At 46.7% G+C, this 18,762-nt stretch overlaps 1 protein-coding gene across 1 annotated transcript in view; it reads right to left on the bottom strand.

The window, feature by feature from the left end:
* Positions 1–18,762, bottom strand: part of LOC147122516 (electrogenic sodium bicarbonate cotransporter 1-like) — a 229,974-nt gene that overhangs the window by 145,204 nt on the left and 66,008 nt on the right. The window contains 3 exon segments of the mRNA XM_086006102.1: positions 10,984–11,163; positions 12,877–13,037; positions 14,660–14,792. Of these exon segments, the coding sequence (XP_085862228.1) occupies positions 10,984–11,163; positions 12,877–13,037; positions 14,660–14,792 (474 nt within the window).

The following is an 18,762-nucleotide window of genomic DNA, read 5'->3' as shown; positions in this document are numbered from 1 at the left end:
AACATTACAAGAACTACTAAGGAAAAGTACAAGTAAAAAAAATGACAGACAGTAGTTCGGAAGATCAGGAGAGTGATAATGACTCCGGGAGCAGGAGACTAAGTTGTCTAAAGTTACACAACGTGATCGCAAAGGAGGATCACCGAACCATTTGGTCACCCTCATGATAGCAGGGTCCCAAGTAAAGATGGAATTGGATACAGGATCAGCCCTAACTGTCATGAATCGACGAGACTATGAGCGGCTATTCTCATACATACCCTTGAAGGACACGTCCATTGTATTGAAGACATACACGGGGCAAAAAGTCTACCCCAGAGGAAAAATAAGGGTGCCAGTTAAATACAACGGCAAGGAAACACAGAAACTGTATCTATATATACTACAAGATGGAGGACCACCATTATTGGGACGTGAATGGATCCAAAAAATACAATTGGATTGGCATTCCATTCAGGCGCTGACTGTGACTGATAAAAAGGATGATGACATCACACCTGGACGACTGTCAAAAATTCTAACTGACGCGAAAGAGGTGTTCCAACAAGGACTTGGGACTCTAAAAGGAGTAAAGGCAACGATAAAAATCGAAGATAACGCAAACCCAAAATTTTTTACGGCCAGACCAGTACCGTACGCGATCTGCCCAGCCATTGAAGCAGAACTGGAGAGTCTGGAGCGTTCGGGTGTGCTGTCCAAGGTGGACTGGAACGAGTGGGCCACACCCATCGTTACTGTAATGAAGAAATCATTGAGCAGCTCGCCTGGGGAGCCGAAGAAGGTTCGCATCTGTGGGGACTTCAAGGTAACTGTGAACCCAGTCCTGCACACAGTACAATATCCACTTCCACGGATAGAAGATATTTTCGCCTCACTATCTGGAGGGAAATGCTTTACGAAGATTGATCTGGCCCAAGCGTATCTACAAATGGAGGTGGAAGAAGCATCTAGGAAATACCTCACGATAAACACTCACAAAGGTCTTTACCAGTACAATCGACTGGTATTCGGGGTAGCATCAGCCCCGGCTATTTGGCAGAGGGTGATGGAACAAGTCCTGCAAGGGATCCCGGGGACCCAGTGTTATTTGGACGACATCCTGGTTACGGGCGAAAATGACAGTGAACACCTTGCCAACCTGGAGCAGGTGCTCACTAGATTACAGGAATATGGGCTACGAGCCAACCGCCCCAAATGCGAGTTCTTCAGGAGACAAATCTCGTATTGTGGCCACATGATTGATGAGGAAGGGTTGCATAAGTCACCAGACAAGATTGAGGCTGTAGTCAAGGCTCCAGCACCGGAAAATGTGTCGCAACTGAGGTCGTTTCTCGGGTTGGTGAACTACTACCATAAGTTCTTGCCGAATTTATCTACAATTCTGCACCCACTGAACGCCCTGCTGCAAACTGGAGTAACATGGAAATGGAGTGATGAGTGTAAGCGTGCCTTTCAGAAATGTAAATGCCTAATCACTTCAAAAGAAGTATTGGCCCACTACAACCCAACACTACCGATTCGGTTGGCATGTGATGCGTCTCCCCATGGCATTGGAGTGGTGCTGTCACACAAATTCCTTGACGGTTCAGAGAGGCCAATAGCCTTTGCGTCACACTCGTTAACCTCAGCCGAGCGTAACTACGCCCAGATTGACAGGGAGGCCCTCAGCCTGGTGTGGGGGGTGAAGAAGTTCAATCACTATCTGCACGGGCAGAAATTCACCCTACTGACTGATCATCAGCCCCTGGTCTCCATTTTTAACCCAAAGAAGGGCATTCCGGTGATGACGGCGCAGCGGCTGCAAAGATGGTCACTTTTTCTAGGGGCACATCAGTACGGCATAGAGTACAAGGGTACGAAACAGCATGGAAACGCTGATGGGCTGTCGCGCCTACCGTTGCCTACGGTAGAGGAAGCACCTGCAGTGGACCCTGTTGAGATATTCCATTCGACCATAGTCGAATGTCTACCTGTTACAAACTCAAGTATAGAGAAGGAAACCCGAAATGACCCGACACTCTCTCGGGTCTATGATTTGACGGTGAAGGGATGGCCAGCACATGGCGACTCACTGTTGCCAGCATTCTCGCCAAGGAGAGAACAGCTGTCAGTGTGCCGGGGGACCTTGATGTGTGGATCCCGAGTGGTAACTCCACCCAAGTTGAGAGATAGAGGGCTCAATGAGCTTCATGAGGGTCATCTGGGAGGGGTAAAAATGAAAAGCCTAGCCAGGGCGTTTGTGTGGTGGCCGGGAATCGATAAAGAAATCAAGGATATGACCAAGAGATGCACAGGATACCAGAAGGTCCAAAACACTCCACCACAGGCCCCGCTACACACATGGGAGTGGCCCTCATCTCCATGGCAACGGGTACACATTGATTTTGCTGGTCCATTTATGGACTCAATGTTTCTAATCGCCATGGATGCCCATTCGAAATGGCCAGAGGTCATCAAAATGTCCTCCACCACCACGGAGAAAACTATTGCAGTCCTACGGGCCATCTTCGCCAGGAATGGCTTGCCAGAAGAGATTTGCTCCGACAATGGGCCACAGTTTGTGTCCGAGGATTTCCGGAGGTTTCTGAGGAATAATGGGGTGAAACATTACACATCTGCCCCATATCATCCAGCCACAAATGGATTGGCTGAGAGGTTTGTTCAGACCTTTAAAAAGGCAATAAAGGCGATGTATAACGACGACACACCACTACAACACAAGGTGGATAATTTCTTGTTTGCTTACCGGAATGCGACACATGCAGTCACCAACCAAGCTCCAGCCATAATGTTCTTCAACTGAAGGCTAAGATGTCGCCTGGATTTGCTCAAACCAAACATAAGACGAGATGTTGAGGATAAGCAATTCCAGCACATCAATGAGAAGCCAACCAGGAGCTTCAAGATAGGGCAACCAGTCTTGGCCCGCGACTACCGAACAGAAAAATGGCAGCCAGGAACGATATGCACACAGCAGGGACCACTAATGTACACAGTGGACGTTGGAGAGAGCATCATGAGACGCCATGCTGACCAGATTCTAGAGTCACAGGAACAAGCCAAACCCATACCACGAGCATGTGCACCTGGTAATGAACCCGAAGTACAGATTGCGTCTACCTCAGAAGCAGTGGTATTGGAAGCTGATGAACCTACCAATGACAATGAGCCAGAATCGACTCCGCCGCAAGAACAGGATACTCGAGAAAGGCGCTATCCAGTCAGGATCAGGAAGCCTCCTCAAAGACTGAACTTATAAATAATTATTTCAGTTGATGTGTATAGTACAGAGAAAATTGTAATTGTAATTAGTTATTATTTAGTTGTTAAATGAATGTTATGTACTGTTTATCTAAAAGGGGAGGAATTGTTGTGTATGTACCTTTAAGAGAAGAACTGATTTTATACTGCAGTACCGGCAGTGACCACACCTGTATAAAAGGCCATAGCAGGCTTCTGTACTTCAGTCTTAAGTTTACCCTCTGTTCAGTAAATACCTGTTTTATTGTTCTCCTGCAGTCCGTGTATTATTGATACTCGGACACTACAATAATCACCGGATAATCTGTTTTTAGTGAAGTTGATTGAGGGATAAATATTGGTCCAGGACACCGGGGAGAACTCCCCTGCTCTTCTTCGAAATAGTGGCTGTGGGATCTTTCACATCTACCTGAGAGGGCAGACGGGGCCTCGCTTTAATGTCTCATCCGAAAGACGGCACCTCTGCCTGCGCAGTGTTCCCTCAGTACTGGAGTGTCTGTGAAGCACACTGGGGCGTCTGAGGTCGTGAAAGGCGTTATAGAAAGGCAGGCTCTTTCTTGGTCTGTGGGCAGGAGCAGCAAGTGGTGTTAGTCAAGCAGCAGGGTTGGGAAATCGTGCTGGCGTCCTAAGGATGTCACATGACCTCGACTTGCACACGTGCATGGGCCTCCCACTGGTTTCCAAGAGGATGTCCAACCACCTGCAATGATCTCCCCGCCAGCCCACTCCCCTGGAACATCAAGCAAGCTCTGAGATCGGGGCAAACTGGGCAGGAGAAACTGATACTCCATTTTCTGCCCACAATCACCTCATTCTCGAGTATAAGATGGCCAAAATCACCCCAGAGGAGGGACGCCCTACTGGAGTAGGTCAAAATACATCATAACTCAGTTTAATATTTACATAAACTCTTAGGGGCAGAAAAAAAATCTGTACATACTGTGATTGCATGACTTTATCCCACTGGGACATAGAACGAATCCAACTGTGAACCTTTAAAAATCCATAGTTAAACTGCTCAGCGAACTTCTAAACAGATGTACTTTAAGCCGCGTTTAAATATATTTGCTCGGAATCAGCACAAAGACAGTAGGATTGTGGATCACTCTCGATTTTCTACTTTGCTGTGCAGATGCCATCTTATTTGCTGCAGTATCTCCCGGCCTGTGTGTTCCACCCCCCGCCACCTTGTGAAAGAGGAATGAAGCAAGGAGCTGTTGTCAAGTCCCCTTCTGGCTGTAAGCGTGCGCAGAGACTTACTGTTGGGTCAACGGACTTCCAAATCCCTTGGTCTTAAAGAAAATGTAATAGGACCAGCTGGTGGTGTGTTTCGAACTTTGTTTTGGGGGTGTGGAGGGAGGGGTTTGCATGGATGCCCATGACGGACATTACCATCAATCTATCAATGGTCCCTTGGAAGACTCACTTACTGCAAAAAGGCTGATTGTAGAAATCAGTTCTGCTTTGAGATAAAAGGTCAGGAGCTCATTAATACCAGAGATTCGGACCTGAAGGGATGACTAGCCTAAAACTATTGATGACTGTGCTGTACCTGCACAGGCAGCATTCAGAGCCTGGGTTTTAGCTCAATATTGTCGCACCCCATACCTGCTGCCCAACCCCTCTCTTGCACATCACTTTGATTGGTACCTTGAGGACAGTGTCTTAACAAAATGAAAGGGCTGGATAGCCTGCCTATCGAGAGATTATTCCAGTCTAACAGGTTGGGGCGGGGGGGGGGGGGGGGAAACAGGGGACTCTAGATTAAACTGTGTAAGAGTAGGCATAGGCTGGATTGTTGAGCGGTTCTTCTTTCCCCAGGGAGCAGTGAGCCTCTGGAATGTGTTGCGGGCTGGTGCGGTGGGTGCTGACTCTCGGCCTTCGAGAGGGAGCTGGGCCGGTTCCTGACTGGGGCCGCGAGCCCATCATAGAGAAGGTCAGTGTCTTTAGAGACAACACACGGTCCGTGCGATCTCCCGGACTGGTTTCCATCACCTGAGGGGGTCGGAGAGAAATTTTCCAGAGTATTTTTCCCTTATTGGCCCTGGGGTTTTTCAGCCTCCCTCAGGAGATTATACAGCTGCGGGAGGGCGGGGGGGGATGGGGTGGTGAGGGAAGTGCCTGGTTACGATGCTCCAGCCATCTGTGGAGCAGGCCTGATGGACCCAGCTGGTCTATTCCTGCCCGGCAATTTGGTATCTTCGAAAATCAGAGCGGGGCTCACCTGGGATTCCATCCTGGAGTTTCCGTTTAAAGGGGCAATGCTGTCGGCCTAAAGATCCTCACAAGAAACATCGACCGAGATTCTCTTCTGGGGTGAGATTCGCCCCAACCCCGACCCCGTTTCCCTGGGTCTGGGGGCGTTAGGGATGCACGCCTAGGCTCCCAGCGGGATTCCCGCTGCCAAGGGGCAAGCGCAGCACCGGAAGAGATGGTGATGAAGCTTAAAGGGGCAGCTTGAGCCCTAAAGATAGGACCACTGTCCTGCTGTAGGCCTCAGTCCAAAACTGAAGCCTTCAGCGGGTAAGTGTTGGGGGTAAAGTGGGGGGGGGGGCTGGCGGGGGGACGGAATGCCCTCTCCCTCCAACTGAATCATTTCATGTGGCCTCACACCACCTCGGGAAGGAGCAGTGACACAGGCAGCTGACACCCAAATCTCTTGGGAAACCTGGTCTCCGCACCCTCCTCCCCTCCACCCTCCCTCCTCCCCTTCCTCCCCTCCCGCCACCATTTACATTTGACGAGCAGCAAAGTGGAGACCAGCTGCAATCCGGGCGGACAGGGAGGAAGGGGGCCACGGATCAGGCGCGAGACGTCTGTAGGCCTCACCTCCCACATTCTCCACCTGATTTCAAGTGTGACCTTGGAGGAGAATCTCAGCTGTTGTTTGGGGAGGATGGTGGGGGGAGGGCAGGTGGTGATCAGAGGACACTGCAGCTTGTTAATTCTGTGCTAGTTGTTAATTGGGATATGTTGACCCTGGACAGGTTCATGATGCAGTGGAAAACTCACCAGGGGTGGCGGGGGGGGGGAAACCCCATGCGATCGGGTGCAACGTCCATTTTACTCAATATTATTCACCATTGGCTTCAGTGGGCATGGTGTAAAACTGGCGATCCACCCAATCCTGGGGGTTCCCCGCCCGACAAGTTAGGTAAAAGTGGCCCTCAAAGTCTCAGAGCAGGATGCTCCTCGTTATTCCAAGAATGGGACCTAGCAAAATCTACCCGATATTGTGACAAAGTCTCTTTAAGAGAGAGGTGTGATTCCCATGGGAACAGGGGGAGGCCATTCAGCCCATTGAGCCTGTCCCGCCATTCAGTTAGATCACAGCTGATCTGTATCTTAACTCCATTTACCCGCCTTGGTTCCGTAACCCTTAATACCCTCGCCCAACAAAAATCTATCCATCTCAGTTTTGAAATTTTCAATTGACCCCCAGCCTCAACAGCTTTTTGGGGGGGGGGAGTTCCAGATTTCCACTGCCCTTTGTGTGAAGAAGTGCTTCCTGACATCACCCCTGAACGGCCTGGCTCTAATTTTAAGGTTCTGCCCCCTTGTTCTGGACTCCCCCCACCAGAGGAAATAGTTTCTCTCTCTCGACCCGATCAACTCCTTTAATCATCTTAAACACTTCAATTAGATCACCTCTTAATCTTCAATACTGGAGGGAATACAGGCCTGGCCTATGCCTGTCAATGAACCCCAGCAGAGTACTATTGTTCACAAGAGTTCCCTTGTAGCCGAGGTTACGTTGCCACCCTCCCCATCGCCACTATCATTACCTCGTTGGCATGCATTGGACTTACTGGCCAGTGCCATGCTCTGGCTCTGCTGGACTCGAAGGTCCTGGTCCGAGCTTCGGGATGACAGACAAGGCACGGAGTTCTCGAGTGGACTGCAAGCTTATTGTGGGCCGTCGAGAGCGAAATCGAGTGTACGCGGCAGCAAGACAAAGGTGAGAGAGAAAGAAAAACCTAGCAACAGCAGCAGGAGATTCGATTGGAAGCAAAAAAGGACAGTAAATGCAACGTAAACGGTAAAAGGAGAAAATACGAGAGCAGCAGCCTCATCATTGGACATTATCGGAGGAATCACCAGGTACACAACAAAACCAATAGTTCAACATTCGTCTCTCATCATAACGTTCATCAAACTTTATCAACCAGAGTATTGGTGTGCTTTGTTCGAAAGCTTTAGTTTCAGCAATGTCCGCACATTATTCCAATTCTTCAAAATGTGCAACTTTATTCCAATATTTGAAATATTCAATGGTGTGCAAATTTCAAATATGCAAATGTAATCCAATGTTTCTAATATGCAAAATTATCCCAATATTTCAAATATGTAAATTTATGCTGATATTTTCAGATATGCAAATACATTCCAGTATTTCAAATATGCAAATATATCTGGATATTTCAAATATGCAAATATATCTGGATATTTCAAATATGCAAATATATGTGGATATTTCAAATATGCAAATGTATGGGATATTTCAAATATGCAAATGTATGTGGATATTTCAAATATGCAAATTGATGTGGATATTTCAAATATGCAAATTGATGTGGGTATTTCAAATATGCAAATGTATGTTGATATTTCAAATATGCAAATATATGTGGATATTTCAAATATGCAAATGTATGCGGATATTTCAAATGTGCAACAATTCCAATATTTCAACATGTAAATTTATGCCAATATTTCAAATATGCAAATGTATTTTCAATATTTCAAATAAGCAAAATGATGCCAATATTTCAAAGATGCAAATTGATCCAATATTTCTGTTGAGCCAAATGGTGTTTATGAACCACACGGTGAACCTGTTGTTGGCTGGTACAAAAACAAATTGGTTCAGAGAATGGCAATCTCTGCTATAATACAACTGATCTGGTCAATCCTGGTCAATAAAGTTTAATAAGCAAAATGAATTAAGATGTAAAATATCTATTACATATCCTTAAGTTTGTGAATCTGTGTTATTGAATGAAGAGACAATGGATTCGCTTTGATACTTTGGGAAACTATTTCAATTAATATGCCGTGAGGTTATTCGAACCAATCCTGTTGTATTTTGCCTAATTATAATCCACTTTCAGCAGTGCTCCTTAACCAAATACAAGAAGGATATGTAATAGAAAAGCAAATTAAAAATTCAATCCGATATACAGCAATGGAACAATCAACAGTCAGAAGGTTTAACAATGCACGATAGGGTAAAGCTTGGGAGGCGGACCTGCCAGTACGGAGCCTCACTTGACGGGGAGCAGGGATCGGAGAATCGGGAGAGGAGATTAGTGATCTGCGCTTTGTTCCGACGATGGAACGCCACACATCGGTTACGTTAACCGCGGGCACCCCAATTCTCCGATGCATGACTAGGTCCAGGCAGCACGCTGGGCACGGCGCCTCGCAAGATTTACCCCGATGCAAACACTGAGATCCAAACTACTCCACCACCAACTTTCCAAATGATTTCATGTATGGCAATCATACCCAAAGATGTTCTAGTGACTGACTGGCTTTGTCATTGGCTCAATGATAATCGTTAGGCTCTGTTCCTCACTATGGTCCAGTCCTGATCAGTGAATAATCATCGATCAGGAGCTTAGCAAAATATTTTTTTAAAGTAAGACTTGCGCTTATATAGCGCCTTTCACGAGCGTCGGTCATCCCAAAGTGCTTTACAGCCAATGAAGTACTTTTTTTGAAGAGTAGCCATTGTTGTAATGTAGGAAACATGGCAGCCAATTTGTGCACAGCAAGCTCCCACAAACAGCAATGTGATAATGACCAGATAATCTGTTTTTTAGTGATGTTGATTGAGGGATAAATATTGGCCCCAGGACACTGGGGAGAACTCCCCTGCTCTTCTTTGAAATATTGGCCACAGGATCTTTTACATCCACCTAAGAGAGTAGACAGGACCCCAGTTTAATGTCTCATCTGAAAGATGGCACCTCTGACAGTGCAGCACCCCCTCAGTACTGGCACTGGGAGGGTCAGCCTGGATTTTGTGCTCAAGTCTCTGGAGTGGGACTTGAACCCACAACCGTCTGACTCCAGAAGCGAGAGTGCTGCCAACTGAGCCACTGGGTGACATATCCTACTACAGCATTGCATCAGAATGGAAGATTATGTAAAATGTAATAAAAAACTATATATATTATTATAGCTTTATAGATTCTAAAGCTTTTTAAGGCCAGTCTAATTTGGGTTTCAAATCTGTTAAATGCGTATTCTTCAAGTATAAATTGTTCAAAAGGGAATTGGATAAATTCTTGAAAGGGAACAACTTGCTAGGCTATGGGGAAAGAGCAGGGGGGAGTGGGACTAATTGGAGAGCTCGTTCAAAGAGCCGGCACAGGCACGATGGGCCGAATGGCCTCCTTCTGTGCCGTATGGTTCTACGATTCTAGATTGTCTAGAACGCTATCGTGGGAAAGAAACAGTGAATTTCACACCGAGGATTAGCCAGTCAATCAGTACTCCATCTGAAAGCCCAATCAGTTTCAAAAGTCGTAGGGTAGAGACAGAAACATTAACTTGAGGGGAAAGGGGGCTCCATCCGAGAATAAAGTTACAGCAGTGTCTTGTCAGGTGGTCAACGGGAGCTGCGGGGATCTATTCAGGGGCAGCGATAGCAAAGAACTATTTAAGAAAAGGTGTGGAGAGGGCTCACTAACAATGCAGGGGCAATGGGACCAATTGCAAAACAGTGTTGCTTTAAGCAGAAAATTGACCCAAATCATTAACTCAAAGTACGTAGTATCAGTGAGGATTTAAGTTTGCCACATCTATCCGAAGAGGAGCAGCACTAATTTACAAGTTGCTTTGAACAAAGGTTTGCCGTTTTCGTTTTATATCATGATAGATTACACTTGAGCCAATTCCCACTCCTTGGTGCTTCTATGGGAACGGGAGGGGCGGAGAGTTTAAGGCGGATTATTCATTGTCTGTAGCAGTAGAACTTGCTATAAGGCCATAGTTAAAGGTGCAGTCAACATCTCTGTGCTAATCACAGGTTGATCATGTGCAGCTATAGCCACCCAAGGCCCTCCAACATGGACACTGAGCTATGAATTAGCACACGAGTGGCTTTTTGAGAGGAGTTTCTCAAGTGTAACACATTCCCTCCTCTCTGTGTGTTTATTATTCTTCACACAAAGGGTCAGTGGAAATCTGGAACTCTCTCCCCCAAAAAGCTGAGGGTCAATTGAGAATTTCAAAACGGAGATTGACAGATTTTTGTTGGGTGAGGGTATTAAGGGTTACGGAACCAAGGCAGGTAGATGGGGTCAAGATACAGATCAGCCGTGATCTCATTGAATGACGGAACAGGCTCGAGGGGCTGAATGGCCTCCTCCTGTTCCTATGAAGGAACCTGCATCTCGTGCTAATAATGTCCATTTCTTTCCCCCCTTTTCCACAAAAAAACGGCATTTAGTCTAAACAAGACGTTTGCATATTGCAGTGCCGTGGGACATGGGGGCTAAGGCCAACTGAGTGAATCGGAAAATACGGTCGGTCTGGAACCTGCTTATTGATCAGAAGCCTCCATGGGAACGGCGTGCGAATGGATTTTCCATTCCGTAGTATGTGACCATACATGTAAGATGATGAGGGAGGATGTTAGCGATGGGATGTACCATGGTGGAGAGGGGGGGTAAGAGAAGGGCGGTGACTGCAGCAAACTGGCGCCTGCATTACCATTATCTGATGTGGAAAACAGCCTACTTGCACTGGAAACCGTCTTTCCAATTTCGGCCAGTGACCGTAGGTTGGATTTCTTCGTCTGGTGCCGGTGTTTGCGGAGCAGAGCGTAGGTCACTTTCTCCTTCAGCTCGGGTTTCAGCAAGCCGTTTGCGATTTGGTCATCGATCATCACCTCTGCCCAAATAAAAAACACACAAGAGGGTCAATTGCCTTTGGAGGAACTTGAGTCCGGCCGGGGTTGAACTCTTGCACGGAGGGTCACGGCCAAACGCTCCAATCGCCCCCACTAAAGAAAGAACATGCATTTCTACAGCACCTTTCACATCCTCGGGATGTCCCAGAGCGCTTTACAACCAATGAAATACTTTTTGAAGTGTGGTCACTGTTGTAATGTGGGAAACGCGGCAGCCAATTTGTGCACAGCAAGTTCCCACAAACAGCAATGTGATGATGACCAGACAATCTGTTTTTAGTGATGTTGGTTAGGGATTAAATATTGGCCCCAGGACATCGGGGAGAACTCCCCCTGCTCTTCTTTGAAAGAGTGCCATGGGATCTTTTACGTCCACCTGAGAGGGCAGATGGGGCCTCGGTTTAACGCCTCATCCGAAAGACGGCACCTCCGACAGTGCAGCACTCCCTCAGCACTGCACTGGGATTTGTATTTTTATTACATTTATATAGCGCCTTTCATAATTTTTGTGCTCAAGTCTCTGGAGTGGGACTCGAACCCACAGCCTTCCGGCTCAGTGGCAAGAGTGCTACCCACGGCTCACAACTAACAGAAAATCTGTGGGGTGTAGGCTTTCCTTCACGCCTGATTCCCGATATATGCTCCTGTCATGAGTTGTTCTGCACTGAGAGCGAGGATTTGTAAACACTATATCAATATAGTTTAAACTGTGTAGGCGTAGGAATAGGCTGGATTGTTGGGCGGTTCTTCTTTCCCCAGAGAGCAGCGAGCCTCTGGAATGTGTTGCGGGCTGGTGCGGTGGGTGCTGGCTCTCTGCCTTCGAGAGGGAGCTGGGTCGGTTCCTGACTGGGGCCGAGAGCCCATCATAGAGAAGGTCAGTGTCTTTAGAGACAACACACGGTCCGTGTGATCTCCTGGACTGGTTTCCATTGCCCGAGGGGGTGGGAGAGGAATTTTCCAGAGTATTTTTTCCCCTTATTGGCCCTGGGGTTTTTCTCTGTTTTTTTGACTCTCCCAAGTGTTTCCTAGAAACATAGAAGATAGGAGCAGGAGTAGGCCATTTGGCCCCTCGAGCCTGCTCCGCCATTCAATGAGATCATGGCTGATCATCCAAATTCAGTACCCTGTCCCTGCCTTCTCCCCATATCCTTTGATCCCTTTAGCCTTAAGAAATATACCAACTCCTTCTTGAATATATTTAATGAATTGGCCTCTACTGCCTTCTGTGGTAGAGAATTCCACAGGTTCACCACTCTCTGGGCGAAGAAATTCCTCCTCATCTCTGTCCTAAATGGCTTACCTCTTATCCTTAGACTGTGACCCCTGGTTCTGGACTCCCCGGCCATCGGGAACATCCTTCCTGCATCCAATCTATCTAGTCCTGTTAGTATTTTATAAGTTCCAATGAGATCCTCTCTCATTCTTCTAAACTCTAGCGAATATAAGCCCAATCGACCCAATCTCTCCTCATACGTCATTCCTGCCATCCCAGGTTTCGGGGCGGGGAGGGGTGGAAGAGAGGGCGAGTGAGGGGGCGGAGAGAAGTGTCCAGTCATGATGCTCCAGCCCATTATTGTGTAGGGCAGGCTTGATGGACCAGCTGGTCTTTGCCTGCCCGTCAATTTCATATGATCGTAAAAGCGGTACCAAAAATGTCCTACGGCTCGGTTGGGGTACCAGAGGAGGAAGCTTACCTGTGATCTGAGGGAGAGTGGTGGCTTCCAAATCCAACAGGACTGTTCCCTTCTCTATACAGATCCGAAGTTCAAATAAGCTGTGCAAGGACAGAGTGGCCACGTGAGGCTTGCTCCATCTCTCCCCACCCTCTTCAACCTTCTCTTCAAATTTGATCCACCTATTGAACAGGAATGGAAGGATTTTAAAAAATGGCTGCATATAGTGACCCCACACATCCCGGCCAGAATGGAGATGATTGGGTAATTTCCCCCGTCAATCACGCCAGAGACCGCACTGCTGGGAGTGACTGGGACTGATTGTATTGTGTAGCTATCCTCCACTCACAGCATTTTACTGGAGAAATAATCCTGCTTTTATCGGGAGACTTTGCTGTAGTTTCGGTCATGAGTTCGACCACAAGCCCCGTCCCCCTGCCTGCAACTCATTGGCTGACACAATGGTGTCACTATTCACTCCGTAAGTAAATACTGAGTGACAACTGATCTACATTAATACTGGCGCACATGTCAGCTAAGAATTTCGAAGAGATTTTACATTTTTTTTAAATCTTCTCGGGATATGGGTGTCACTGGCAAGGCCAGCATTTATTGCGCATCCCTAGTTACCCTGAGAAACAGAATTCACTTGCATTTATATAGCGCCTTTCATAACTTCAGGACGTCCCAAGGCGTTTTACAGCCAATGAAGTACTTTTGAAGTGTAGTAATGTAGAAAACGCAGCAGTCAATTTGTACACCGCAAGCTCCCTCAAACAGCAGCGTGATAATGACCAGATAATCTGTTTTAGTGATGTTGGTTGAGGGATAAATATTGGCCCCCGACACCGGGGAGAACTCTCCAGCTATTTTAAGGACTTTGGAGGGGAAAGGGAGGATGGAGATGGGGCAGTAGTAGGTCAAAGGGGTCAAAGTTGGGCTCTTTGAGAAGAAGAAGGTTAATGACGGTGATTTTGGAAGGGAGGGGGATATTGCTTAAGGAGAGAGAACTATTTACAATATCAGCTAGCTTGGGAGCCAGGAAGGTAAGGTGGGTGGTCAACAGTTTAGTGGGAATGGGGTTTGAGGAAGCAGGAGGTGAGTCTCATGAACAAGATAACCTTGGGGAGGGCATGGGGAGAGATAATGGAGAAACTAGAGCGAGAGGGGGTTTCAGGGCTAGGGTAAGGGCGGCCTGAAGGAAGGCTTGGCTTGGTGATGGAAGGGGAAGGAGGAAAGTAGAAGAGGCAGCTGAATGGAGGGTCTCCATCTTGATGGCAAAGAAAACCCATGAGCTCCTCGAAGTGAGGGTGAAGGGACCACCTGAACAATGGCTGTGTCCACCTGCACCAAAGCTCTCTGCACTTATGCAAGTGTGATGTGTCCTTATGTGGACAGAGTGTGTGCTCCATATCGGACAAACATAGACCCTACAGGTGGGTGTAGATGTCTCAGCAGCTTGAATAGTGGATTCTTAAACACGGAGATGGGTTTCCATGTGTGTCGGACACCTGGCTAACCAAAAAATATATAAATATGTATCCTGGGCCGATATTTTATCCCTCAACCAACATCACTAAAACAGATTATCTGGTCATTATCACATTGGTGTTTGTGGGAGCTTGCTGTGGGTAAATTGGCTGCCACGTTTCCCTACATTACAACAGTGACTGCACTTCAAAAAGTACTTCATTGGTTGTAAAGCACTTTGGGACATCCTGAGGTTGGGAAAGACGCTATAGAAATGCAAGTTCTTTCTTTTTATTTTAATAGGAAATTTGCTTAACAAGTACGTTTTTCCTACCTGGCAGTCTCCTTCCATTCCATCTCTTGTCCATCAACAGCCAAAAGTTCATCCAGCTCCGTGAAGAGTTGAGGAGCGGGGCTCTCATCATCTTCACCAAGGATGAAGCGAATTCTCTCAGCAGTTGGTGAAACTACAATGGTAGAAATACTGCTGGTTACTGTCTGGGACATGCTGAATGACACACAACAACAAATCGCATTCATATAACACCTTCAACATAGTCAAAAACGTCCTCAAGGTGCTGCACAGGAGCGTAAATCAGACAACCATTTGACCCCGAGCCACATAAGGAGATATTAGGACAGGTGACCAAAAGCTTGGTCACAGAGGTAGGTTTTAAGGAGCATCTTAAAGGAAGAGAGAGGGGTGGAGAGGCAGAGAGGTTTAAGGAGCGAATTCCAGAGCTGACGGCCTCGGCAGCTGAAGGCACGGCCGCCAATGGTGGAGCGATAAAAATCAGGGACGCACAAGAGGCCAGAATCGGAGGAGCGCAGAGGTCTCGGTGGGTTGTAGGCCTGGAAAGGGTTATGGAGATCGGGAGGGATGATTTGAAAACAAGGATGAGAAGTTTGCATTCTGTTCTAATCTCCACAGCCATTGAGCCTCACTTTTAACTTCACACCTATAATTAACTTTTCCGTTTCATCAGACACGATTAAATTATCTGTGGCATTGCCCATGGTCAGTTGACAAATGGAAGTTTTTTTTTTAGAACACGAGATGGCAACGGAGCTGGGAGAGAAACGCAAGGGAGAGAAAAAAATTTGCTCCAGAGCTGCCTATTGGCTCAGGCCTGTTACTACAGCGTTACAGACAACTGTTTACATACAGGATCTCCATTCTAAATGTTTACATAGTGAGTTTCAATTTTAAATACTGACATTAAAAGTGTGACCAAAAATTATGGAGGCAGGATGTGTGAGCATACACAAGAACATTACCTATAATATATATAAAAAAATGTCAATATTCTACATATATGGTAGGTTTATTCCTGGGATGAGAGGGCTGTCCTATGAGGAGAGATTGAGTAGATTGGGCCGATACTCTCTGGAGTTTAGAAGAATGAGAGGTGATCTCATTGAAACATATAAGATTCTGAGGGGGATTGACAGGGTAGATGCTGAGAGATTGTTTCCCCTGGCTGGAGAGTTTATAACTAGGGGCATAGTCTCAGAATAAGGGGCCGACCATTTAAGATTGAGATGAGGAGGAATTTCTTCACTCAGAGGGTGGTGAATCTTTGGAATTCTCTACCCGAGGGCTGTGGATGCTGAGTCGTTGAGTATATTCAAGGCTAAGGTAGATAGATTTTTGGACTCTAATGGAATCAAGCGATGTGGGGATAGTTCAGGAAAGTGGAGATGAGGTCGAAGATCAGCCATGATCTTATTGAATGGCGGAGCAGGCTCGAGGGGCCGAATGGCCGACTCCTGCTCCTAATTCTTATGTTCTTACTCCTTGCTTACATGGGGCCATAAATATAAGATAGTCACTAATAAATCCAATAGGGAATTCAGGAGAAACTTCTTTAGAATTAGAATGTGGAACTCGCTACCACAGGGAGTGGTTGAGGCGAAGAGCGTCGATGCATTTAAGGGGAAGCTGGATAAACACATGAGGGAGAAAGGAATAGAAGGATATGCTGATAGGGTGAGATGAAGAGGGGTGGGAGGAGGCTTGTGTGGAGCATGGATCAGTTGGGCCGAATGGCCTGTTTCTGTGCTGTACATGCTATGTAATGAATCAACATTATTGAACAAATGAGTAATTAATCAGCAATTTCTCGAACCTGAAACCGAAACGAATTTATTGATTACTTTACAATGCCCTTTGTTCAGGCACAGATTGACCTTAGAAGTTTCTGACTTCGTTTAATCTTTACACACCTTAATCTTTACGCCACAAATGTAGCCTCCATGCCAAGTGGTTTCACTGCACTCTGATGCAGTCACAGTGCAAATACAGCCTGAATCTGGAGTCAGGACCTTGCCCTGATGCTGAAGCGAAGTGGTGTCAGACTCCCTGGAGAAGAAGGTCTCACTCCGGTTTACGCGGGAGTCAGTTTGGGCGTCAGCGCCGGATTTCTGCGCCTCACGTTGATCATGGGAGTGAAGCTGAAAGCACTCCTCACGGCGGCTAAACTGGCAGTGTGAGTGTGCCCTTAGCTTTTAATGGGCCTGAATTTGCGGTCGGGTGCCTCCGAACCGCAATAAAACTACGCACCTACCCGATGGTCCAGGTTCCATGGCTCCTGGGCCTCTACACGGACTCACGCGTAAAGGCCCACGTATCCCAGGAGCGCAGGCAGTTCGCAAACACCCCTGGGATCACGTGGGCCGGAACAATCAATGACAAAGGGGGATCCCCATTATGCTGATGGAGATTCCATTTATGTACAGAATCCCCATAAACACAATAGGAATCCCCCAAAAAACACACGTACACAACACTGAAATAAAAAAAAAATCATCACATGTTTAAAATTAATTAAAACACAATTTAATTAAACATTTAAAACAAAAATTTACTTTTTTGAAAAACATTTTTCAAGGGGCCAATTAGCAAAGTCAAAAAACAACAACAACTGGCATTTATACAGCACCGTTAACATAGGAGCAATTATCAGACAAAATCTGACACCGAGCCACACAAGGAGATACTAGGACTGGTGACCAAAACCTTGGTCAAAGAGGTAGGTTTTAAGGAGCAACTTAAAGGAGAGAGAGGTAGAGAGGCGCACCTCCTCCAGCCCCAAAACCCTCCGAGATCTCTGCACTCCTCTAATTCTGCCCTCTTGAGCATCCCTGATTTTAATCGCGCCATCATTACGGCCGTGCCTTCAGCTGCCGAGGCCCCAAGCTCTGGAATTCTCTCCCTAAACCTCTCTGCCTCTCTTTCCTCCTTTAAGATGCTCCTTAAAACCTGCCTCTTTGACCAAGCTTTTGGTCACCTGTTCTAATATCTCCCAAATGTTGTTTGATAACGCTCCTGTGAAGCGCCTTGTGATGTAGTACTATGTTAAAGGCGTCATATAAATACAAGCTGTTGTAAGAAGCCATGGCTTCAGCTAATCGGTGTTCCTGCTGTCTTAGCGGTAGTGTCTGATACTTATCCAAATTACCTCAATGAGGTCTAAGCTGCTTGCTCTTACAATCTCCCTTGGTAAGCTAGTCCAAAAGCTAGGGTAGGCCGAGGGATGGGTGGGGAGTGTTGACACAATTGACCACAGCAATCCCGGGCCTAATTCTGGTCCGGCCTCAGCTGGAGTATTGTGTCCGATTCTGGGCGCCGCACTTTAGGAAATAGGTCAAGGCCTTGGAGAGGGTGCGGAGGAGGTTTACCGGTAATGAGGGAGCTCAGTTATGTGGAGAGACTGGAGAAGCTGGGATTGTTCTCGTTAGAGCAGAGACGGTTAAGGGGAGATTTAATAGAGGTGTTCAAAATTATGAGGGGCTTTGATAGAGCAAGTAGGGAGAAACTCTTTCCTCTGGCAAGTGGGCTGGTGACCAGAGGTCATAGATTAAAAATAGTTGGCAAAAGAACAAGAGGGGAAATGAGGAAAAATTTCGTTACACAGAGGGTTGTTATGATCTGGAACGCTCTATCTGAAAGGGCGGTGGATTCAGATTCCAGAGGAACCTTCAAAAGGCAATTGGACGTGTACTTGAAGAGGACTCATTCGCAGGGTTATGGGCAAAAAGCTGGAGTGTGGGACTAAATTGGAGAGCTCTTTCAAAGAGCCGGTAGAGGCACGACGGGCCAAATGGCCTCCTTCTGTGCTGTGAGATTCGATGATTCGAATCCTGTTACTGCCTATATTGACCACAGGATGGGGCTTGGCTATTCTGCCGCCCAAAGTCGAATTGCCTTACACAGAGAGATGGGGGCCACTCGAGTGAGGCCGGTACCTGACTAATAAACATGTTTTTAAAAACCGAGAATGAGTCATGAGGAGGAGGGAAGAAATATTAAAAAAACAAAATGAGTGTAAATTTTAGAGTCAATGTGCAGATGCCAATCACAAGGCCTTATCAACCTGAACAGTCATAGAGGCATTAACTATTCCAAATGTGCAAGTCATTTTCGTAAAGGTTAGA

The sequence above is a fragment of the Somniosus microcephalus genome, chromosome 2 (assembly GCF_052327205.1).
Source record: "Somniosus microcephalus isolate GS21.2 chromosome 2, FLI_Smic_1.0, whole genome shotgun sequence".
In the NCBI taxonomy this organism is placed as follows: Eukaryota; Metazoa; Chordata; class Chondrichthyes; order Squaliformes; family Somniosidae; genus Somniosus; species Somniosus microcephalus.
This window is presented reverse-complemented; position numbering and strand designations above follow the sequence as displayed.